The 25,111-nt window shown below is 52.6% G+C and overlaps 1 protein-coding gene across 1 annotated transcript in view; it reads left to right on the forward strand.

Moving 5' to 3' along the window:
• Positions 1–3,238: 3,238 nt before the first annotated feature.
• ALG13 (ALG13 UDP-N-acetylglucosaminyltransferase subunit) overlaps positions 3,239–25,111 on the forward strand; it is a 302,253-nt gene continuing 280,380 nt past the window's right edge. The window contains exons 1-2 of the mRNA XM_075324885.1: positions 3,239–3,498; positions 7,888–8,050. Coding sequence (XP_075181000.1) covers positions 3,415–3,498; positions 7,888–8,050 — 247 coding nt within the window. The 5' untranslated portion in view covers positions 3,239–3,414. The remainder of the gene's footprint in view (positions 3,499–7,887; positions 8,051–25,111) is intronic.

Raw genomic sequence — 25,111 nt, forward strand, 5'->3', positions numbered from 1 at the left:
AGCTCCAAGGCGCGCTCGTTATACACACAGCGCTCCGGGGGGCGCATGTTATACACACAGAGCTCCGGGGCGCACTCGTTGTACACGCAGAGCTCCGGGGCGTGCACGTTAAACACACAGAGCTCCGGGGCGCGCACGCTATACACACACAGCGCTCCGGGGCGCGCACGCTATACACACACAGCACTCCGGGGCATGCACGTTATCCACACAGAGCTCCGGGGCGCGCACATTATACACACAGAGCTCCGGGGCGTGCACGTTATATACACAGAGCTCCGGGGTGAGCACATTATATACACAGAGCTCCGGGGCGCGCACGTTATATACACAGAGCTCCGGGGCACGCACATTATACACACAGAGCTCCGGGGCGCGCACGTTATACACACAGAGCTCTGGGGCGCGCACGTTATGTACACAGAGCTCCGGGGCGCGCACGTTATATATACAGAGCTCCGGGGCGCGCACGTTATCCACACAGAGCTCCGGGGCGCGCACGTTATACACACAGAGCTCTGGGGCGCTCACGTTATATACACAGAGCTCCGGGGTGAGCACATTATACACACAGAGCTCCGGGGCGTGCACGTTATCCACACAGAGCTCCGGGGCGCGCACATTATACACACAGAGCTCCGGGGCGTGCACGTTATACACACAGAGCTCCGGGGCGCGCATGTTACCCACACAGAGCTCCGGGGCGCGCACGTTATATACACAGAGCTCCGGGGCGCGCACGTTATACACATAGAGCTCCGGGGCGCACACGTTAAACACACACAGAGCTCCGGGGCGCGCACGCTATACACACAGAGCTCCGGGGCGCGCTCGTTATACACACAGAGCTCCGGGGCGGGCACGTTATATACACAGAGCTCCGGGGCGCGCACGTTATACACACAGAGCTCCGGGGCGCGCTCGTTATACACACAGAGCTCCGGGGCGCACACGTTATGTACACAGAGCTCCGGGGCGCGCACGTTATATATACAGAGCTCCGGGGCGCGCACGTTATCCACACAGAGCTCCGGGGCGCGCACGTTATACACACAGAGCTCCGGGGCGCTCACGTTATATACACAGAGCTCCGGGGTGAGCACATTATATACACAGAGCTCCGGGGCGTGCACGTTATCCACACAGAGCTCCGGGGCGCGCAAATTATACACACAGAGCTCCGGGGCGTGCACGTTATACACACAGAGCTCCGGGGCGCGCATTTTACCCACACAGAGCTCCGGGGCGCGCACGTTATATACACAGAGCTCCGGGGCGCGCACGTTATACACACAGAGCTCCGGGGCGCGCACGTTAAACACACACAGAGCTCCGGGGCGCGCACGCTATACACACAGAGCTCCGGGGCGCGCTCGTTATACACACAGAGCTCCGGGGCACGCACGTTATATACACAGAGCTCCGGGGCGCGCACGTTATACACACAGAGCTCCGGGGCGCGCTCGTTATACACACAGAGCTCCGGGGCGCACACGTTATGTACACAGAGCTCCGTGGCGCGCACGTTATATATACAGAGCTCCGGGGCGCGCACGTTATCCACACAGAGCTCCGGGGCGCTCACGTTATATACACAGAGCTCCGGGGTGAGCACATTATACACACAGAGCTCCGGGGCGCTCACGTTATATACACAGAGCTCCGGGGTGAGCACATTATATACACAGAGCTCCGGGGCGTGCACGTTATCCACACAGAGCTCCGGGGCGCGCACATTATACACACAGAGCTCCGGGGCGTGCACGTTATACACACAGAGCTCCGGGGCGCGCATTTTACCCACACAGAGCTCCGGGGCGCGCACGTTATATACACAGAGCTCCGGGGCGCGCACGTTATACACACAGAGCTCCGGGGCTCGCACGTTAAACACACACAGAGCTCCGGGGCGCGCACGCTATACACACAGAGCTCCGGGGCGCGCTCGTTATACACACAGAGCTCCGGGGCGCGCACGTTATACACACAGAGCTCCGGGGCGCGCTCGTTATACACACAGAGCTCCGGGGCGCTTACGTTATACACACAAAGCTCCGGGGCGCTTACGTTATACACACAGAGCTCCGGGGCGCGCACGTTATACACACAGAGCTCCGGGGCGCGCACGCTATACACACAGAGCTCCGGGGCGCTTACGTTATACACACAGCGCTCCGGGGTGCGCACGTTATACACACAGAGCTCCGGGGCGCGCACGTTATACACACAGAGCTCCGGGGCGCACACGTTATACACACAGTGCCCCGGGGCGCGCATGTTATACACACACACAGCGCTCCGGGGCGCGCACGTTATACACACAGAGCTCCGGGGCGCGCACGTTTTATACACAGAGCTCCGGGGTGCGCACGTTATACACACAGAGCTCCGGGGCGCACACGTTATACACACAGAGCTCCGGGGCGCACACGTTATACACACAGAGCTCCGGGGCGCACACGTTATACACACAGAGCTCCGGGGCGCGCTCGTTATACACACACAGCGCTCCGGGGCGCGCTCGTTATACACACACAGCGCTCCGGGGCGCGCTCGTTATACACACACAGCGCTCCGGGGCGCGCTTGTTATACACACACACAGAGCTCCGGGGCGCGCACGTTATACACACAGAGCTCCAGGGCGCGCACGCTATACACACAGAGCTCCGGGGCGCGCACGTTATACACACAGAGCTCCGGGGCGCACACGTTATACACACAGTGCCCCGGGGCGCGCACGTTATACACACACACAGCGCTCCGGGGCGCGCACGTTATACACACAGAGCTCCGGGGCGCGCACGTTTTATACACAGAGCTCCGGGGTGCGCACGTTATACACACAGAGCTCCGGGGCGCACACGTTATACACACAGAGCTCCGGGGCGCACACGTTATACACACAGAGCTCCGGGGCGCACACGTTATACACACAGAGCTCCGGGGCGCGCTCGTTATACACACACAGCGCTCCGGGGCGCGCTCGTTATACACACACAGCGCTCCGGGGCGCGCTCGTTATACACACACAGCGCTCCGGGGCGCGCTTGTTATACACACACACAGAGCTCCGGGGCGCGCACGTTATACACACAGAGCTCCAGGGCGCGCACGTTATACACACACAGAGCTCCGGGGCGCGCACGTTATACACACACAGAGCTCCGGGGCGCTCACGTTATACACACAGAATTCCAGGGCGCGCACGTTATACACACAGAGCTCCGGAGCGCGCACGTTATACACACAGAGCTCCGGAGCGCGCACTCTTCCTGCTGAAGTCATGAGACGTCCAATGTGATCGCTGCCGGGCACGTGACTTCGTCTTGTCACATGACGATGACATCACGCAAGGTCCCGGCTCGCACGGTGCTTGTCTGTGGGGCCGGCCGCTGAGGGCCGGAGCGGCGCTATGGAGAAGACTGTGTTCCTCACTGTGGGCACCACCAGCTTTGATGCTCTGATCTCCTGCGTTTCCTCGGAGCAGCTGCTCAGTGTAAGGATGTGGTGGACGCTCTCCTCCGGTTACCGGGACGGCGCTGCACTCCTTGGCTCCTCTGTAGAGCACTGTGTGCCGGCTTTACAGTACAGGAGCGGGCGGTCCCCATCACGTGACACTTGGGGTACAGAGAGAAGCTGCTTCTGGGCTGATATTGGGGTCTCGGCACCTCACCCCGAGGATTTCTCCTGTGCTCGGCGCACTCTGGCGCTTTATTTTCACACCTCTGTTTGTCATGTCTGTGTTGTGTCCATATTTCCACAGGTCACTTGTCCGTGTTTTTCTTGGGCGTTCGCAAATAAATCACACAGATGTGTTCAATATAGATCAGACACAGAAGGAGATTCCACACAGCACACGGATGTTATCGGGGTACGGTCCGCGCTCCGTGTGCTGCACTTGAGTAAGGCCCCGTCACATGTCAGTGATTCTGGTACGTATGTTACTGTTTTTATACGTACCAGAATCACTGACATACGCAGATCCATTATAATCAATGAGTCTGCGCACACATCAGTGATTTCTCACTGACGTGTTTCTGTGCGGCATACATGCATGTCCGTGTGTTTCGCACGATGACAAGTCCATTTTTTTCTGGCATCACTGATGTCCCACAGACCACACAGTGGCGTGATCCATGTGACATGTACCAGAAAAACACGTACATTTAAAATAAAAAGCTTTTTAAACTTGCCTGTCTTCAGCCGCTGCTGTCTCCTGCTTCCAGGCCGGCTAATTATGCTCATATATATGCACTGCACGCCGACCCAGAAGTACCTGCAGAGGGGAGACAGCGGCGGCCGGACACAGCAGAGCCAGAGTTTCAGCACCACGGACAGCAGGGACAGGTGAGTATAAGTGCCTGATCTTCGTGTATTATCACGGATAGCACATGGAGATCACACATGTGCCAAAATTACGGCACACAGCGGGACATCCGTACCTTTAACACGTCAGTGAAAAACGTCTGTGTTTTTCACTGATGTGTGTAAGAGGCCTGACACTGTAAAGGATAACAGGCGCTTTGTCATTGATTTTATTTATTTTTTTCTCATGCACGAAAAACACATAACACTGATAAAACTCAGATGAAAAATACTGAGGAAACTCCTGTTTTTTGCGCATGTCAAAGGTGACAGACATCTGAAAGAGGCCTAAAACATAGCGCAATTTAAAGGGGTTATCCGGGACTTTTTTTTTTTTTAAGGACTGGCAGGCAGGTAGTTGCTCACTCCCTACCTGTTCTGCCCAGCGCTGGTTCGCGGTCGTGGTCTGCTCCTGCCAGCGACTCTGCTGCTTTCCATCAGAGCAGCTCTTCCTCTTCTACTCGGTCCACAGGGCGTCACTGCTGACATCATGCTGATTGAATGTGACGTCAGCAGAAGCCACAGGAGCAGCCTGTGTCCACTCTGTGATAGCAGAGGTCGGATCTGCAATAATGGACAGGTAGTTAGCAACTACCAACCCCGTAAGCTCTTAAACCTATAAGAAATATGTATAATAGTCCTGGGTAACCCTTTCAACTACCATGTTTCCCCCAAAATAAGACCGTGTCATATTATTTTTGAGTGCTAGGGCTTATTTTGTGCTCCCTTCCTGTTCATTGCTCCTTTGCTCCAAAGGCGGGGAGACAGAAGCTGGCACTGATCGGACATGGTGCTCACGTGACATCAACGCCTTGAAAGTAGTGATGGGCAGTCCCGCTCTTTTTGATGATCCGGTTCCCATGGCTCTGCTCACCAAAAAGAGGCGCATCTTTCAGATCGTTCTCGGCTCCTTATTAAATATGTGTTCATCCCAGGTGAACACATATTAAGATTATAGTAACGCCGGAAAAATTAGATTGTTGAGTAGGCGGAGTTTAGCCACGGGTGGGCGGGGTTTCTGCGTTGAAAAGAGCCGTTTAGAGATTTTAGTGGCTCTCATTGGTGATCCAGCTCCTGTCGGTCACAGCAGGGAGCCGGATCTTTATGTCGGATCATTCGCGATTTTTCTACTTACAACCCTAGTATTATGGTCTCACTTTGTGGTTTGCGCGTCCATTATGCATGAGCTTTTCTTCTCCCTGGTTGGGATCGTTCGCGACCGACACATCACTACTTGAAATCCCTGACATGGCTGGAACTTCGTCGGTACGGGAGGGGAGTATAAGCTTTATTTTATCTGGGTGAAACATGGGCTCAGAAGGGGTTGTCCTAGTAGTGCACAACCCCTTTACACTTCATTCAGATGCCTTTTTTTCACATATGTGTTCTATCCCTGATTTTCATAGATCAAACATGTACCCGTTGTAGTCTATAAAGCTGTTCTCATGTCACAATTTGTTGACTGTCTCTGCAAAAAGAAATCGAATATGTCCATTTTTGATCCAAGTCATGGATGAAAATTACCTGGACAAATGTATGGGTCTATGAAAAATCACTCACAGCGCACGGATGCCATCCCTATGCGGTCCGGTTCTAAAGGGGTTTTCTAGTTTCACAATCCGCCATGTAGTTTCTGCCCCTAGTATCTTTTATTGTCTGCAGCACTGACATCGCATCGACAAATCTACAGCTAGTCGGTGAACTCATTGGCTTTGCCCAAATTGATTGAATATTTGATCACTGACCTCAGCGATTGCCTGCAGTGCTATTGACATGACTTTAACCCTAAAGACAATTATAGACACTAGGAGCAGCGGCCGAGACTCGGAGAGGGAGTAAAGCAGAGCTTGGGGGGACAGCGGCTTTCTGAACTGGAAAACACTTTATATTTTTATTAATCACTGATGAAACACTGGAAAAAGTAACACCCTGTGCAAATAACAATGACACTGATCCATCCAAAACACTGATGAAAATCCTGCTGCAGGCCTTCTCACTGTGTGAATGGCAGTAATATCTGGCCTTGTTCACCACCAACTCTTCTAGGATGAGAACAGAGGAAAAAGTTTAGTAAATTCCTCCTGTGACTTGACACTCTTCACGCTTTGCTTAGATCTGTTACCATGACAATAACCCCTTCACGACCGGCCATTTTTGCGCTTTCCGTTTTTTCGCATTCATCTTTCGAGACGTAACTTTTTTATTTTTCAGTCAATATGGTCATGTGAGGGCTCGTTTTTTGCAGAACAAGCTGTACTTTTTAATGAAACCATATGTTTTACCATATAGTGTACTGGAAAACTGCAAAAAAAAATCCAAATGTGGAAGAATTGAAAAAAAAAAAGTGCGATAACACTATTGTTTTTGAGATTGTATTCACTGTTTACTATATGGTAAAACTGATGTGTGGGTGTGATGCCTCAGGTCGGTGCGAGTTCACAGACACCAAACATGTATAGGTTTACTTTTATCTAAGGGGTTAAAAAAAGTTTGTCTAAAAAAAGTGGCATACGTTTTGCACCATATTCCATGACCCGTAGCGGTCTCAATTTTCGGGATCTATGGCTCAGTGACGGCTTATTTTTTGCTTCTCAGTCTGACGTTTTTAACGGTACTATTTTTGCGCACATGCTATGTTCTGATCGCCTGTTATTGCATTTAGCGCAAAATTAGTGGTGACCAAAAAACGTAACTTTGGCGTTTGGATTTTTTTTTGTCGCTACGCCATTTACCGATCAGATTAATTGATTTTATATTTTGATCGGCATTTCTGAACGTGGCGATACCAAATGTGTGTTTATTTTTTAAACCCGTTAATTTTCAATGGGGTGAAATTGGGGTGATTTGAACTTTTAGGGGTTTTTTTTTTTTTTTTAAACTTTTTTTTAAGATTACTAGGTCCCCTAGGGGACTATATGGATCACCTGTCTAATCGCTCTTCCATATCTGCTGATCACAGCTACACAGCTGTGAACAGCAGATATACTCATTTCCTGTCTCACCCAGCTCTCGGGTGAAACGGTGAGTCATGTGAACTACAGGAGTCATCACATGACCCTGTGCTACCATGACAACCACCGGAAGTCACGTGATCACGTCACGTGACCACGTCACGTGACTTCCGGTATCGGGCACTGAGTATATATGTTTACCGCGATCATGATTATAATGGTGCTGTCACTTATTGACAGCGCCATTTAAGGTGTTAAATGGCACGGATGAATAACAATTCCGCTTGTACCTAGCAGGCACAGATGTCAGCTGTATAAATCAGCTGAGATTTGCGCCGATCTTCCTCTGCTGCCAGCAGCAACAGCGGGAGATTAACACTTTGTTTGCTAGGTTGTAATTTTACCGTCTTCGGTCCTTAAGGGGTTTAAGTAAAACTGTCTGAAGTCATTTGCACCCAACTTTTGCTGTGTAGACTGCAATTTTCTTGTGTGCCTGTTGCAGACACCCGCTCCATTTATTTATATTGTTTGTTTTTTTATCTGTAACCCCCAGTGTTTTATATTTCTAGAGCCTCAAAGACCTTGGCTACACTAAAGTGATTCTCCAGATTGGAAGGGGAACAGTAGAACCTGAGTCGCACAGGACGGCCGGATTTGCCATGGATGTCTTCAGGTATAAGGACTCTCTGGCAGAAGATATTCAGAATGCAGATCTAGTTATAAGCCATGCAGGTAAAAAAAAAATACTTCTACAATATTATAGTGGTTCTCAACCACCTGGGAAACACTTTCCTAAATAAAGTAGTCCCCCTTATAAGATAAATACCTTATACTCCCTCCTCCGGTGCCGTTCCAGCAACATCAGCTCCGGCTCTGATCACGTTGTTAGGCAATGTGATCCCTGCAGCCAGTCGGTGGCCACTATTCGCTGCGTACTCTTCTATTTGTCCAAATGCTAAATAAGTGAGAGTTCAGCAGCCATTAGTGGACAACTGATTAGCTCCAGGGCTTACACAGCATAAGAGAGCCACAGAAGACCCAGTACCGAGGTCCGTGAAATGGTAAAAGCCCCAGCTCGACCTCCTCACCCGCCCCCTACAAAGAAAATTCCACACATGCCAAATAAAACACTTAGGCCCTGTGCGCACTTACCGTTTTTTCCCACAGATTTCCTGCGGTTTTGCTGCATGTTTCGCTGCAGAAAATGGTCATAACATCTCTGCAGTGAATCACCAGCAAAACCTATGGAAAAAAAAAATCCTGTGCGCACTATGCGGAATTTTACAGCTGCATGTTTTGCTGCGGGATTCCCACAGCAAAAACAATTGCATGTCACTTCTTTTCCGCACGTCGCTGCGGGTTTCACTCCATTGACTGCCATGTAATCGTGAAATCCCGCAGGGAATAACGCAGGCAGCAAATTCTGTGCGGTTCATTGTGTTTTCCTGCGTTATTCCCTGCGGTACTTTGCGGTTTACCTGCGGTAATGTACATCGCTGCCTGCGGTTTGCAGGGAAGTGATGTCGTTACAGGAAGAGGAAGCGGAGCATAGAGTAAACACACACACACACATCACAGACATAGAACACAGACACATAGAACACACATAGAAAGCAAACGGAAATAAATAAAACAAAACACGTGGGCTCCGCTGTATTTTTACCTTCCAGCCGAGGTAAGCACACAGTGGCGGCCCGGTATTCTCAGGCTGGGGAGGGCGAGGGGCAGGATTAATGTCCCCCGCCTCCCTCCCACCTCGCGCAGCCGAGAATACCAGCCGCAGCTGCCCCGGGACTGTCGCATGCATTATGCGGCAGTACCGGAGTGTCCCCAGCTCTTCTAGATGCCGTGGCGATCCAGGTAATAAGGAGTTAATGGCGGCAATCCTAAGTACAGGATTGATCACGGCAGCATCTATGTGACAGCTAACATGATCAACCCGTAAGTAAAGTGAAAACACACACCGAAAAATCCTTTATTTTAAATAAAACACAAAGAAGCTCCTGGTTCACCCGTTTATTGACCCATCCCAAACACACAGCTCCGGCGTAATCCACGTCCTGCAATGCTTGCATCCAGCCGCGACTGATATACAGCGCAGAATGCAGCCTCGCAACGAGACAGCAGAGGTAACCACAGGGCATTTCCCACGGCCGGTAATGTGAACTCACTACCGACCGTGGGAAATGCAGCGTGTGCTCACAGGGACTCTGTCTATCTAACTATCTCTCTATCTATTCTACTATCTGTCTATCTATCTGCTATCTAAGGAAATTTTTTTTTTCTCTATCGCTTCATTGGGGGACACAGGAAACCATGGGTGTATGCTGCTGGCTCTAGGAGGCTGACACTATGCAAATAAAAAGTTGGCTCCTCTCCAGTAGTATACACCCACTGACCGGAGCTGAGGAGATCAGTTTTTGCTTAGTGTCCGAGGAGGTTGGACACGCAAGGGCTGCTCTCAGCCCCTCAGGTTTGTATTGTTGTGTTTTATTAATGTTTTCCCTTTGTTTTTCAGACACAGCTCATCGGGCGACAGGGTCTAATCGCTCACTCTGCTCTCCCACATAGAGACCGGTCGCACAGAGTGGGGTCCGTCCGCCACTACTGTTGTCTTCCGTGTCTGTCTGGCAGTGAACCCAGCCCCTCCAACACAGAAGAGTGTTCGAGGTGCATCCGCAGTGAGGAAAAGTGCGACGTCGTTGATAAAGGCGGAGGGTCCTGCCCCCCTCCCCAAACTCTCTCGCTCCCGAGCCTGATTGTGGGGTAGGAGGACGAAGACCGTACCTGGGATGGAGAGGTACCCTTCCGGTCTCCCTTCAACTATGCCCGGGACGACCGTCGAGATGTCTTCTCTCGCCTTCCAGGATGGCTCCAGGATCACCTCAGGACAAGCCGGGACCTCAAGATAAGTACTCTGCACTCCCCCCTCCTTCTTCCCCGTCCCGGGTTATGGGTGGAGGGATCCCGTCTATATAAACCCCACAGCCCCTGCTCCACTTGGGTCAGGGGGTCCTATATCTCCCTTAGAGCCTCCACCACAGGCCCATCTGTAGCTGCTCCCCCTGTAGCGTGGCCTCCCTGCGCTCCCCCGATCGGCCCCCCCTGCCATGGCGTCCACTACCCGGCGTCCCCTCCGGCGGCCTACCTTTAAAATTTAGCCCCCGGCTCCATTGCGGTCCTCTCAGTGTCTGCGCGCCCTCCAGGCCACGCCCCCAGCCGGGAGTTCTGTCCGCGCGCGCTTTTCAAACTCTGGCCCATCCCCCCTATCGCGCAAGCTCCCATTCCGGCCCTCCTGCTCTCTCGTGCAAGCGCCGCCCCCCTCTTTCCTGGCGCCTGACGTCACTTCCCGACGCCGAGACACCCGGGGAACGTCATTTCTGCTCGCACTTCCAGCCTCCCGGCTTGGTAAATAACGCTGCCGACGCAGCTTCAGCGCCCCCCCGCAGGCAGCCAGTGCGACTCAGGGCCCAGCGCGCCCCCCGCAGGCAGACAGATCTCTGCACTACCTGCAGCCAAACTCCCCCGCAGTCACCACTCGGGGCTGCCCGGGCACCACTCTCCTCTCCTGGGCCTCACTTATTTGCTCCTAGTCTCTGCAAGACTGATGTGTAAAAAAAAAAAAAAGCCTTAAGCATACCTCAAAACCGGTTTTCCTATTATTTGTTGGTAGCACTATTTACTACCATAGGCATCTACTCCTGATCCCGGAGTGCCGTTCACCTACAGTGAGCTGTCTCCCCTCTAACACATATTACAGGTCTATAGAGCTACTTCAGCCCAGGAGTATTAACAACCTCATGCTACAGCTTGCCAGTCCCCCCCCCTTACTTCTACAAGTGCGGGATAACACTCTTCTACACGCACTCTATGCTAGGGGCCACCAGTCCTCTGGCAGGTCACCCTTCTCCAATGTACTGTCCCCAACCTGCCCATTTTTAGGAGTACTCCAGTGTTCTGTGGTCCTGTCCACTTCCACTGTCAGTGTGTCTTGTGCTCCTGCCTACTCTCCTGTACCCACTATCTAGTGTGTCAGTGTTCCTCATGTCCCTATCTACCGTAGGGTCGCTATCTGGGGGTTAATGTTCCTCATGTCCCTATCTACTGTCATATACCTATCTACCACAGGGTCAGTGTTCTTTTGACCTGTCCACTTTTTCAACTTCAGCCTGTCCACTATCCAGTGTGCCAGTGTCTCCATGTACCTGTCCTCTATCCAGTGTACCAGTGTTTTCCCTATGCACTGCTCTACACCAGCGCGCCGGGGTCTCCAAGTACCTGTCTACTATACAGTGTGCCAGTGTCCCCATGTACCTGTCCACTACCCAGTGTGCCAGTGTTTCTCTTGCACTGGTCTACACCAGTGTGCCCGTGGTCTTCACCTGTGTGCCAGTGTCTTCATGTACCTGTCCACTATCCAGTGTGCCTGCGTTTCCCTACGCACTGGCCTACACCAGTGTGCCTGTGTTTTCTCTATGTGCTAGTTTACACCAGTGTGCCAGCGTTTTCCTCCTACTTGTCCACTATCCAGTGTGTCAGCGTCTCTACGCACTGGCCTACACCTCCGTGCCAGCGCTTCTCTGTACCTGTCCACTATCCAGTGTGCCAGTGTATGCGTCAGGCCTGTCTGCTCCAATACCCAGGGGCCTTTGGGATCCTGCCCGCTATCCAGTGGGCCGGCGTTACTACACGCATTTGTTTACTCTGGTGTACCAGTGTTTTCTCGAGCCGGCTCACTATTCAGTGCGCCAGTGTTTCTTTACGCACCTGTTTACACCACTGTACCAGTGTTGTGTGAACCTACCCACTGTTTAGGGTGTCAGGTCTCTACTCGCACCTGTCTGTTTCTGCGGGCAAAATAATTTTTCTTCATCGTTCCTTATGGGAGACCCAGACCATGGGTGTATAGCTACTGCCTCCGGAGGACACACAAAGTACTACACTCAAAACGTGTAGCTCTTCCCTCCGGGCTATATACACCCCCTGGATGACAATCTAACCAGTTCAATGCTTTGTGTTCAGGAGGTCACACACACACATGCATTTTCTGATTTTTAATTTTTAAGATTTTTGATTCAAAGATATGGAAGAAAAGCGGGTCCAATCTGGACTCCCGGCATGTCCCTTCTCACCCCACTGTGTCGGCGGTGCTGTTAAGGTTGACTTTACAAGGCTGGAGCCTTCACATGCCGCGCTCCTTCACCATCCTCTGAGGCTCTGGCTTGAAGTGGGAGCCATCACGGTTCTCTCTGCTCTGCAGGAGACCGGTCTCCATCCGCAGCCCTGTCAGGTTCCTGCCGGACGGAGCGATTAACCCCCCCCCCAGGGACATGGCCCTGCGTCTCAAAAGCTAAGTATTGAGACGTTTTTCAGGGGTCCTGGGTACATTTATTGAGGGGAGAGTATGTTTTGGTAACTCTGCTGTGTTTCCGGCCGGTTCTCCAGGGTTTTCCTGAGAACCGCGCCGAGGGTGCCTGCTCGTCGGCCGCATGTAATAATCTAGGCCTCGGCTTCAGCCGCGGCCTAGTTTCGGTTTCAGTCCCTCTGCATGTCAGTTTTTGCAGGGGAGCAGTGCGGCGCAGCCCACCGGCCATTCAGCAGAGGGGAGGACACTCCTCTCTGAGGAGATGTTTCCCTCCCCTGTATCTCTCCTTGGCCCTCCGGATTCTCCCCGCCCCCCCCTCCTCACTCCAGCGCCATTTTTTCAGCGTTCTCACACTGATCGGCGCTGGCTGCTGCAGCTGCTGCATTCACTGGGGGTCTGAGCTGTGGAATCCGGAGGGCACACAAAAAGCGGTCTGGTAAGCCACAACCTCTGGTTGTGGGCTTTATTATACACTCTCAGGGGGTCATTCTATAGGAGTGTATTATTTACTGCAGAGCTTCCACCTCAGCAGCATGTCTCTCACTAGGAGCAAGTCTGCTAAGCTGTACTCTATATGCACTGCTTGTAAGCTCATTCTGTCTGAACCGAGCACATACCCACATTGTGATGCCTGCTCTAACATGGTGGTGCCTCAGCCTGGAGCCTCTTCAGGGGTCCCCCCGGCCGCTCCGGCCCCGGTGGCTGAACCCCCGGCTTGGGTGGCATCTTTTTCCAGTGCTATCTCCCAGTCTTTTGCCGACTCCATGGGACAGCTGTCCCGGGCTCTGCTGACCATGCATCAGCCCCCTTCTCAGGGTGCCTCTGCTGCTCCGAGCTCTGCAGAGCTCTCAGAACAGGTTTTAGGACCCCGTCCCCCTAAACGGAGACGCAGGGACCCTTCTCCTTCCTCGTCCCACGGCTCTGATTCACGAGCTGAGGTGCAGGGCGAGGAGGATACCTTTACTGTGGGCTCAGACGCTACCTCTATGTACCCCATTGACTTATCTGAGGGTGATGCGGATGTTAGTGACTTGATTGCATCCATTAACTCCGTACTGAACCTCAATCCACCAGTGTCAGAGGAGCAAGCCTCTCTGGTAGAAATACACACCGAGCACAGGGCACTTGGACTCCGTCCGAATCAGCCCTCTCGATTAATGTGCTGGAAATCAGAGCTGTGTTCCTAGCTCTCGTAGCCTTTCACCACCTGTTGGCGGGCAAGCACATTCGAGTCCAGTCGGACAACGCGACAGCAGTTGCGTACATCAATCACCAGGGCGGGACTCGCAGCCGCCTGGCGATGTTGGAGGTTCAACGAATCCTTCAGTGGACGGAGGACTCCAAGTCCACCATATCCGCAGTCCACATCCCAGGCGTAGAAAACTGGGAGGCCGATTATCTCAGCCGTCAAACCGTGGACAGCGGCGAGTGGGCCCTGCATCCGGCAGTGTTCAGGTCAATCTGCCGCAAGTGGGGCACTCCGGAAGTGGACCTAATGGCATCCCGGCACAACAACAAGGTCCCGGTTTACGTGGCTCGCTCCCACGATCCTCAGGCCTTCGCAGCGGACGCGCTGGTTCAAGATTGGTCTCACTTCCGTCTGGCCTATGTGTTTCCCCCTCTAGCTCTCTTGCCCAGGGTTCTGCGCAAGATCAGAATGGAGGCCCGTCGGGTCATAATCATTGCTCCGGACTGGCCCAGGCGAGCTTGGTACCCAGATCTGCTCCGTCTGTCCGTAGAAATGCCGTGGCATCTCCCGGACCGCCCAGACCTTCTCTCTCAAGGTCCGTTTTTCCGCCAGAATTCTGCGGCTCTCAAATTGACGGCGTGGCTCTTGAGTCCTGGATCCTGACGGCTTCAGGCATTCCTTCTGAGGTCATCTCCACTATGACTCAGGCTCGGAAGTCTTCCTCGGCCAAGATTTACCACAGGACTTGGAAGATTTTCCTGTCCTGGTGTCGCTCTTCCGGCCATGCTCCTTGGCCGTTCTCTTTGCCGACCATCCTGTCTTTTCTACAGTCCGGTCTGCAGCTAGGACTGTCCCTCAATTCCCTCAAGGGACAGGTGTCGGCTCTGTCGGTATTATTCCAGCGGCGTATCGCCCGACTGGCTCAGGTGCGCACCTTCATGCAGGGCGCATCTCACATCATTCCTCCTTACCGGCGGCCTTTAGATCCCTGGGATCTTAATCTGGTCTTCACGGCCTTACAGAAACCCCCCTTTGAGCCTCTTAGGGAGGTTCCCTTGTTTAGACTTTCACAGAAAGTGGTTTTTCTAGTAGCCATAACTTCTCTCCGGAGAGTCTCTGATTTGGCTGCGCTCTCTTCGGAGTCTCCTTTCTTGGTGTTTCACTAAGACAAGGTGGTTCTCCGTCCGACTCCGGACTTTCTCCCTAAGGTGGTGTCGTCTTTCCACCTTAACCAGGACATTTCATTGCCTTCCCTTTGTCCGGCCCCTGTGCATCGCTTTGAGAAGGCGTTGCATACCTTGGATTTGGTGTGGGCGCTCCGAATCTATGTGTCACGCACCGCCGCCTTTAGGCGGTGCACCTCACTTTTTGTGCAAACCACGGGTCTGAGCAAGGGTCTCTTGGCTTCTAAACCGACCCTGGCTCGTTGGATTAGGTCGGCCATCTCCGATGCCTACCAATGTTCTCAGTTGCCTCCCCCGCCGGGGATCAAGGCACACTCGACCAGAGCTGTCTGTGCCTCCTGGGCTTTCAGGCACCAGGCTACGGCTCAGCAGGTCTGTCAGGCTGCCACTTGGTCTAGTCTGCACACCTTTTCGAAGCACTACCAAGTGCATGCTCATGCTTCGGCAGATGCGAGCTTGGGCAGACGCATCCTTCAGGCGGCTGTCGCCCATTTGTGAAGTTAGGTTTTGCCTACTTCTCAGTTCTGTTTATTTCCCACCCATGGACTGCTTTGAGACGTCCCATGGTCTGGGTCTCCCATAAGGAACGATGAAGAAAAAGAGAATTTTGTTTACTTACCGTAAATTCTTTTTCTTATAGTTCCGACATGGGAGACCCAGCACCCTCCCTGTTGCCTGTTGGCAGTTATTGTTCCGTGTGTTTCACCGGCTGTTGTTGTAGACAGAGGTTCCGGTTTTTCCGAGTTTCACTCTATCTCTACTTCTACTTATGGGTGGATGTCCTCCTTCAGCTTTTGCACTGAACTGGTTAATTGTCATCCAGGGGGTGTATATAGCCTGGAGGGAGGAGCTACACGTTTTGAGTGTAGTACTTTGTGTGTCCTCCGGAGGCAGTAGCTATACACCCATGGTCTGGGTCTCCCATGTCGGAACTATAAGAAAAAGAATTTACGGTAAGTAAACAAAATTCTCTTTTTTTCTATCATCCTGTCCACCATCCAGATTGACAGTTCCACAGACCTGTCCACTTGCTTGTGTGCCAGTGTCTCTATACGTCGGTCCATCTTCCAGGGTGCCAGTATCCACTATCCAGTGTGTCTCTATGCACCTACCCACCTTCCGCTGTGCTAGTGTTTCCTGAATGTGCCCTCTATCTTGTGTGCCAGTATTTCTATATGCACCTGTATACTACAGCGTGACAGTGATTTGATGAGCCTGCCCACTATCCTATGGGCCAGCACTTATGCGAACCAGAAGCCGGATACAGCAACAGGCTTGAGTGCTTTGTTCAGCTTTTCCGCTCATCTCCGACCGAGGCGAGAGCTCCATCCATCACTGCCCCATGAGGCGGCACCCAGCAGCTGTCACATTCAGTGCCAGTATTCAAGATCGATGATTCTGCCCGCTATCCAATGGGCTAGCGTTTCTCCAGACCAGAAGCTGGATACCGTAACAGGTATGTGTTACTCTGCTCACGACCCAGTGAGTCGAACAGACTAGCTCACCTAGTGGGTCATGTATCTCCTTCATCTTCGACTGAGGCGAGGACTGTGTTCTGCATGGACCCCATAATGCGGCACGGTTGCAACTGTTAAGTTGCTTCCCAGTGACCCAGGGCGCTCTCCTACTTCAAACCACTCATTCAGGTGAACAGTAGGTAAGCCATGGTCCTTTGGGCCAGTTCATTGTCTTTCCTTTCTGCAGCAGCTATATACTCCTCAGTGATCTGCATCCATACGTCTGGCGTGACCTCGAGGTAAGGTAACACACGACCATCTGACTGGAGGGATGTGTGATTCACTCCCTGCAGCAAACACGGACCCCATGACGCAGCACAGCAGCAGCTCTCATTTAGTTGCTTCCCAGTGGCCCGGGACCTTCTCCTACCTCGCACCATTCATGTAAGGTAACCACGAGGTAAGGCTTTTTCTCTCTTGACCGTACGTTGGTGGCGGAGTTTCTTGAAGCAGCAGTCATTTTGGTTCTCAAATGAGGTAAGCAAGGTACAGCTCTGTCTGCTAACCAGTATGTTGTCCGTTTTACTTCCTGCCACCTTCCTCGGGTGGTTCATAGTACTTCTGGTATCCGCCTATTATTTGGCCTAGACCAGCCTTGGCTGCGCCCTCTTTTAGGGTTCCGGCCAGGTACTGTATATGTTTAAAACCATAGGTCGTTACTTACATTCTCTCTCTTCCAGATAGAGATCAGATCTCCTCAGTCCCTTCACAGACAACAGATTAAGTTAAGAACCAGACACAGGATCGTCTATCCAGTATCGATTCCACAGAGGACCAGTTTCCCCAAGGGACTTCTAGTATCCTGATGACCCAGTCATTGGGCTCACTCTTCCGGACAAGCTGTAGGTTTCAAAGATTGTCTTCTGTCCACTTTCCGCAACAGAATCCTTCAGGGAGCCCTGAATGCTCAGGCCACTGGGTGTTTCCACCCGAACACTCATCACTACAGCGAGAGGTCCCCGTCTGATCTGCCGGTCTTCGCTAACACCTAGACATGACCTGCTTCAGTTTCAGGCCAAGAGGGGTCTTCCTTTCCCCTGTCCCGGGTCTGCCTCCCTTTCCCTCTCTAGTAGCCATTCTAGATGGCCCTTGGAGATATGCTAGATCTCTCCGTAGTCTCCGCCATACCAAATTCCACGACCGCTCTCCACCGCTTGGTCTCAGACGCTTGTGCATCCCTGCACTTTTCAAGCAGAGTTCCTGCCAAACCATTTAATCTCACATATTCTCGGTCATTTCCTTCCCTTTGTCGTCACTTCTAGTTGTGACGTGATGACGCGTTTTATTATAATAATAATAATATTTTATTCATTCTTCCGTCACTCTTCCGTTTTCCTTGCCACCTTCCAGGTATAGGCGTCACTCCTCTGGTCGGCTAGCGCTTAGGCCGGTGACATAGTCCGAGCCCTTCCTTGAGTCCCCCTTGAAAGGGTTCTTCCTTCTCCCATTCCAGGTCATGCATCCCAGGTCTTGTGCCTTTTTTCATTCACAGGAGCCCTCCCCCATAGGGGGTTCTCCTTCCAGTAATTCACCGCAATGGTCACCTAGTACCCGATTCCAGAGTTCGAGTTTTCCCAGTCACGCCATTGTAGATGCCCGGACTCCCTTCTCCTGTCTGTCACGTCATAGTGGCAATTGGTTATTGGAATTCCTTTGGCTCCTTAACCTTGTCATTTTTCTCCGGACCTCACAAGTTCTCTGGACCCCTTCCATACAAAGGGGAATTATCTACAGTATTATTTTCCCGCCTGCAGGCTGTTTCGTCCACTAGGGTCAGATCACTTCCCTCAGTTGCTGTGTAATCAACAGGTCAAGTTCCCCTATGGCGGAGTACCCTTACACTCTTCTCGAGTATCTCGACTCCCCTGCACCATTTTAGGCAGTTGGTTTTCCCTCTTAGTCATCCTGCGGCGGTAAAGGGCCAAGGCTCCGCTGGCCTCCGCTTACCTGGCACCTACCTCTACCAGGTGCCATAGTTCTTCGCTCATTCTTCCACTCTCAAACGTGGCTTGTCGGGCTTTTTTTTTCTCTTAACCCGACCTATTGCTGTCAGTCGCCTTAGATTCTTAGCTTTCTTAGGTATAGATCTCAGAGGATGCAGTTTTTCCCTGGTCATCCTAATCCCCCGCACACGCATTTTACACTAGTGCTTAGTACTCCCTAGTACTCTAACTCTTCCCCTATACTTCGGCTCCTGGCCGGGTAGGGGTTCCCTACGGTGTCTAGGACCAGGGTCCGGTCACAGAATCTCGTCTCTGCTTACCCTGTTTTCGGGTCTTACTCTCCCCACCCTTGGGGACTGCTTTAGGACGTCCCATGGTTTCCTGTATCCCCCAATGAAGCGATAGAGAAAAGTAGATTTTGGGTACTCACCGTAAAATCTCTTTCTTGGAGCCTTCATTGGGGGACACAGCACCCGCCCTTTTCTAAGACTTCAGTGGATCCGGACTGTTCTGGATTTCAAGCTTCTCGTACTGCTTTTACACAAACTGATCTCCTCAGCTCCGGGCAGGGGGTGTATACTACTGGGGAGGAGCCAACGTTTTATTTGCATAGTGTCAGCCTCCTAGTGCCAGCAGCATACACCCATGGTTTCCTGTGTCCCCCAATGAAGGCTCCGAGAGAGATTTTATGGTGAGTACGCAAAATCTACTTTTTTTTCTTTTTTTTTCAATGTGCTTTATTGCATTAAAGCACATGTACCAACCCGCACGCGGCAATACCGCGAACAATACCGCGGTAAAGCCGCGGAAAACCGCATGCTGTTTTCGGGTGCAGTTTGCCACGTTTTTTTACCGCGGGTGCGGTAATCTTTCAGTGCTTGCGGCGTTTTCTTGAGAAAATTCCATTTTTCAGTGCGCACAAAGCCTTAGGCTATGTTCACATTTTATTTTTTATTTTTTTTGCAGCCAAAACCTGATCTCTTGATAGTTAAAAAGACGGTAGCCAAAATGTAGGTTTTCCTGCATTATCTGGGCTTTTCCTGTTGCATTTTTTTTTTTGGCTGCGTTTCTTAGGATCACAAAGTTCAGCTTTGTTTCCGGTTTGCGAGCATAAACAATAGAAGGTGTTAGACCACCAACACAAGATGTATGTGAAACCATCAACCATTTTTAGAAAAAAGGAGAATTTCATCAATCAATTCAGGGGAAAAAAAGATTGTCTAAAAAAAATATTGACTATTCTGAAAAAAAAGCGGGATTTATGTATGAGACACATTCTGAACTATAAGGCTACATGATATAAAAAAAATACACAACTGCAAAAGTAAAAACTGCAGGAGGGAGTTGGCTTGGTCGGGCAATGTTTACAAAACACATATATACCGTATTTTTCGCTTTATAAGACAAACCGGATTATAAGACGCACCCCAAATTTAGACGTAAAAAAGGTAGCAAAAGAAAGATGGTGTCCGTCTTATACTCCAGTGTTCTCTTACCGGAGGGGGGGCAGCAGTGGTGGTGAAGCAGGGTCACAGGAGGCAGAGATTGTGCTGGCAGGCGCGGCGGGTCAGTGGCAGTAGGGTCCGTGATGGCAGGTGCGGTGGCGTCCGTGGTGGCAGGTGCGGTGGCGTCCGTGGTGGCAGGTGCGGTGGCGTCCGTGGTGGCAGGTGCAGTGGCGTCCGTGGTGGCAGGTGCAGTGGCGTCCGTGGTGGCAGGTGCGGAGGCAGGTGCGGTGGCGTTCATGGTGGTAGGAGCCGCGGGGTCCGTAGTGGCGGCGGCGGGTGAGTCGTGCAGCAGGCCGGTGCAGTGAGTGTCCCAGTGTCCGCTGTCCCGGTTCAAATGATGGCGCCTGGAGCGGCGCATGCGCAGATGGAGCTCTCATCCAAGAGCTCCATCTGCGTACACACTCGCTCCCGGCGCCATCATTTGAAACTGGGACCGCGGACAAACTGGGTAACCTGCTGCACAGCCGCCCACCCCGCATGCACAGAGTGGCAGCCAGCAGGCGGCCCACCCACCCTGCGTGCAAGCGGCCAGGTACCTGTGCTTGCGTGTGTGCGGGTGGCAGCCGGGTACCTGTCTGTGCCGGCTGCCTCCCGCACACAGGCATCCGGCTGCCTCCCGCACACAGGCATCCGGCTGCCGCCCGCACGCAGCCACAGGCACCCGACTGCCGCCCGCACGCAGCCACAGGCACCCGACTGCCGCCCGCACGCAGCCACAGGCACCCGACTGCCGCCCGCACGCAGCCACAGGCACCCGACTGCCGCCCGCACGCAGCCACAGGCACCCGACTGCAGCCCGCACTCAGCCACAGGCACCCGACTGCCACCCGCACGCAAGCACAGGCACCCGGCCGCCTGATCACCGCACAGACATGTCCCCCAGGTAAAGCTATATTTGGATTTTAAGACGCACCCCCCAATTTTCCATCCAAATTTTTGGGAGGAAAAGTGCGTTTTATAATCCGAAAAATGAAAAATACGGTAACTAATTACACTATACCTGGAGAAGGGAAACTCACATCTATGCTCATGTGAAGACATTATGGTTTATACTTAGGAAACTCACAAAAATAAATTAATTTCACTCCGAGCAGCACTTGGCTGTTTTGTTTTTGGGTTTTGTTTTTTTTTTTACCAGAAATGATGCAATAACGTTTAGATGCACTTTGCTGAATTTTTTAGCACTTCTTATTGCTGTATATAATATGTATATAATTTACCTTATTTTTCTGAAGACCTCCGTTTTTGACAGCCGAAAAAGGGAAAAACATTTCTTTTTCGCTCCTAATTGGGAGACCCAGACAATTGGGTGTATAGCTACTGCCTCCGGAGGCCGCACAAAGTACTACACTTAAAAGTGTAAGGCCCCTCCCCTTCTGGCTATACACCCCCCCGTGGGAGCACGGGTCCTTCTGTTTTTTGCTTTGTGCGAAGGAGGTCAGACACGCACGCATAGCTCCACTGTTTAGTCAGCAGCAGCTGCTGACTATGTCGGATGGAAGAAAAGAGGACCCATACAAGGGTCCCCAGCATGCTCCCTTCTCACCCCACTTTCTGTCGGTGGTGCTTGTTAAGGTTGAGGTACCCATTGCGGGTACGGAGGCTGGAGCCCACATGCTGATTCCTTCCCCATCCCCATTAGGGCTCTGGGCGAAGTGGGATTTTACCGGTCTCCAGGCACAGAGACCGTGCTCCATCCGCAGCCCCTGGAGAAGCCGCTGGATTTGGAGCTGAGTATCGTCAGGGACATGGCCCTGCTCCGTCAAGGTACTCTGTGTCCCCGTGCATACGCGCGCACACCGCAGCATTGCTGGGTGTGTTAGTGCGCCGGGGACAACAGCGCTGCTGCGCTTGTGCCATTTCCTCACTTCAGCTTAGCTGAGTGGGTAGACTCGGGGAGAACGGTCGCGCCGGCCGCTGGGACTGCGACGCGGCTGGGACTTGTGGTGCGCCGGGGACTTCCGCGCTGGCCGTGCATATATCACGGCCGCGCTTATTACTACAGTCCCCGGCTTTTGCGGCCTAGTTCGTTCGTTCCCGCCTCCGCACCTGCCAGTCAGGAGGAGGGCGGGACGCTGTACAGAGCATCAGCGCTGAGGGCTGGAGTCGTTTTTACATACTCCAGCCCTCACACCAGGCACAGTAGGACGCAGTTTCCCGCTCTTTGTTTGTGGCACGCCCACGGTCCGCCCCTCTTCACAGAACGCCGGCAGCCATTACTGCCTGCACGCTGAGCTGCAGAGGGGAGACGGGGAGACCCAGACACGGGATTCTACGGCCTCATACCCGCTGTTCAGCGGGCGGTAAGCAGCCCTCAAGGGCTCACCCCCACTTGTGCCGTTTGTATACTGAGTATTTTGTGTTTGCAAATACTTTGTACTGTACGGTCGCTGGTGATTCTCGGCTATATACCCTCCTAGATTACAAGGAGGCAACAGCATGTCGTCCGCTAAACGCAAGGGTGCCAAGGCACAGACATTATATGCTGCCTGTACCGCATGTGGGGCTGCTCTACCGGCAGGTTCCACTGACCCCCATTGTGTGCAGTGCTCGGCCCCTGTGCAACTTGCACAGCCGGGGCCTCTGCTGGACGTGACCCAGGGTGTACCACCTGTGAATGCTGTCCAGGTGACAGGAACGGAGTTTGCAGCTTTTGCTGACAGATTGTCTATGACCATGTCAAAGATTCTTGAAACATTGCAGTCTAGACCAGTAACTCAGACCATGGACACTGTGGCATCATTGCTCCCTGGTCCCCCTCAGCTGGAACACTTCCAAGCTCCGGGGGTGTCACATGCACCCCAGGGTGACGATTCTGACTCGGACGACAGTCCCAGACAACCTAAGCGGGCTCGTTATGAGGGGCCCTCAACTTCGTCTCACTGGTCAGGATCCCAGCGGGACGAATCTATGGGTGATGAGGCGGATGTAACTGATCAAGATTCTGATCCTGGGTCCGCTCTCAATCTGGATACACCGGATGGTGACGCCATAGTGAATGATCTTATAGCGTCCATCAATAGGATGTTAGATATTTCTCCGCCAGCTCCTACTGAGGAGGAGGCAGCTTCACAGCAGGAGAAATTCCATTTCAGATACCCCAAGCGTAAATTAAGCACTTTTCTGGACCACGCTGACTTTAGAGATGCAATCCAGAAACACCACGCTTATCCTGAGAAGCGGTTTTCTAAACGGCTTAAAGATACACGCTATCCTTTTCCCCCTGACGTGGTCAAGGGTTGGACCCAGTGTCCCAAGGTGGACCCTCCAATCTCCAGGCTTGCAGCTAGATCCTTAGTTGCAGTAGAAGATGGAGCGGCACTTAAAGATGCCACTGACAGGCAGATGGAGCTCTGGCTGAAATCCATCTATGAAGCTATTGGAGCGTCGTTGGCGCCAGCTTTCGCAGCCGTATGGGCACTCCAAGCTATTTCAGCTGGGCTTATACAAGTCGACTCGGTCACACGTACATCTGCCCCGCAGGTGGCACCATTGACCTCTCAAATGTCTGCATTCGCGTCTTACGCGATTAATGCTGTCCTGGACTCTACGAGCCGTACGGCGGTGGCGTCAGCCAACTCCGTGGTTTTGCGCAGGGCCCTGTGGTTGAGAGAATGGAAAGCAGATTCTGCTTCCAAGAAGTGCTTAACCAGTTTGCCCTTTTCTCGTGACCGATTGTTTGGGGAGCGTTTGGATGAAATCATTAAACACTCCAAGGGTAAGGACTCATCCTTACCTCAACACAGACAAAACAAGCCCCAACAAAGGAGGGGTCAGTCTGGTTTTCGGTCCTTTCGAGGCTCAGGCAGGTCCCAATTCTCCTCGTCCAAAAGGACTCAAAAGGATCAGAGAGGTTCAGATTCTTGGCGGACGCAGTCACGCCCAAAAAAGACAGCAGGAAGAACCGTTACCAAGACGGCTTCCTCATGACTCTCAGCCTCCTCTCTCCGCATCCTCGGTCGGTGGCAGGCTCTCCCGCTTTGGCGGCATTTGGCTGTCACAGGTCAAAGACCGTTGGGTGAGGGACATTCTGTCTCACGGGTACAGGATAGAGTTCAGCTCTCGTCCTCCAACTCGTTTCTTCAGAACTTCCCCACCGCCCGACCGAGCCGATGCTCTGCTGCAGGCGGTGGCCGCTCTAAAGGCGGAAGGAGTGGTGACTTCCGTTCCTCTTCAGGAACAAGGTCACGGTTTTTACTCCAATCTGTTTGTGGTGCCAAAGAAGGACGGGTCCTTTCGGCCCGTCCTGGATCTAAAGTTGCTCAACAAACACGTAAAAACCAGGAGGTTCCGGATGGAATCTCTCCGCTCCGTCATAGCCTCAATGTCTCAAGGAGATTTCTTAGCATCAATAGACATCAAGGATGCTTATCTTCACGTGCCGATTGCGCCAGAGCATCAGCGTTTTCTACGCTTCGTTATAGAAAGCGAACACCTGCAGTTCGTAGCGTTACCTTTCGGGCTGGCAACAGCCCCTCGGGTCTTCACCAAGGTCATGGCAGCAGTAGTAGCTGTCCTGCACTCGCAGGGTCACTCCGTGATCCCGTATTTGGACGATCTACTTATAAAGGCACCCTCTCAAGAGGCATGCCAACACAGTCTGAACGTGGCACTGAAGACTCTCCAGAGTTTCGGGTGGATTATCAACTTTTCAAAGTCAAATCTAACCCCGACCCAATCACTAACATATCTTGGCATGGAGTTTCATACTCTCTCAGCGATAGTGAAGCTTCCACTGGACAAGCAGTGCTCTCTGCAGACAGGGGTGCAATCTCTCCTGCAGAACCAGTCCCACTCCTTGAGGCGCCTCATGCATTTCCTAGGGAAGATGGTGGCAGCAATGGAAGCAGTCCCTTTCGCGCAGTTTCATCTGCGCCCTCTACAATGGGACATTCTCCGCCAATGGGACGGGAAGTCGACGTCCCTCGACAGGGATGTCTCCCTCTCTCAGGCAACCAAGAACTCTCTCCGATGGTGGCTTCTTCCCACCTCATTGTCAAAAGGAAAGTCGTTCCTACCCCCATCCTGGGCGGTGGTCACGACAGATGCGAGCCTATCAGGGTGGGGAGCAGTGTTTCTTCACCACAGGG

This window comes from Anomaloglossus baeobatrachus, chromosome 9 (genome assembly GCF_048569485.1).
Source record: "Anomaloglossus baeobatrachus isolate aAnoBae1 chromosome 9, aAnoBae1.hap1, whole genome shotgun sequence".
Taxonomy (NCBI): Eukaryota; Metazoa; Chordata; class Amphibia; order Anura; family Aromobatidae; genus Anomaloglossus; species Anomaloglossus baeobatrachus.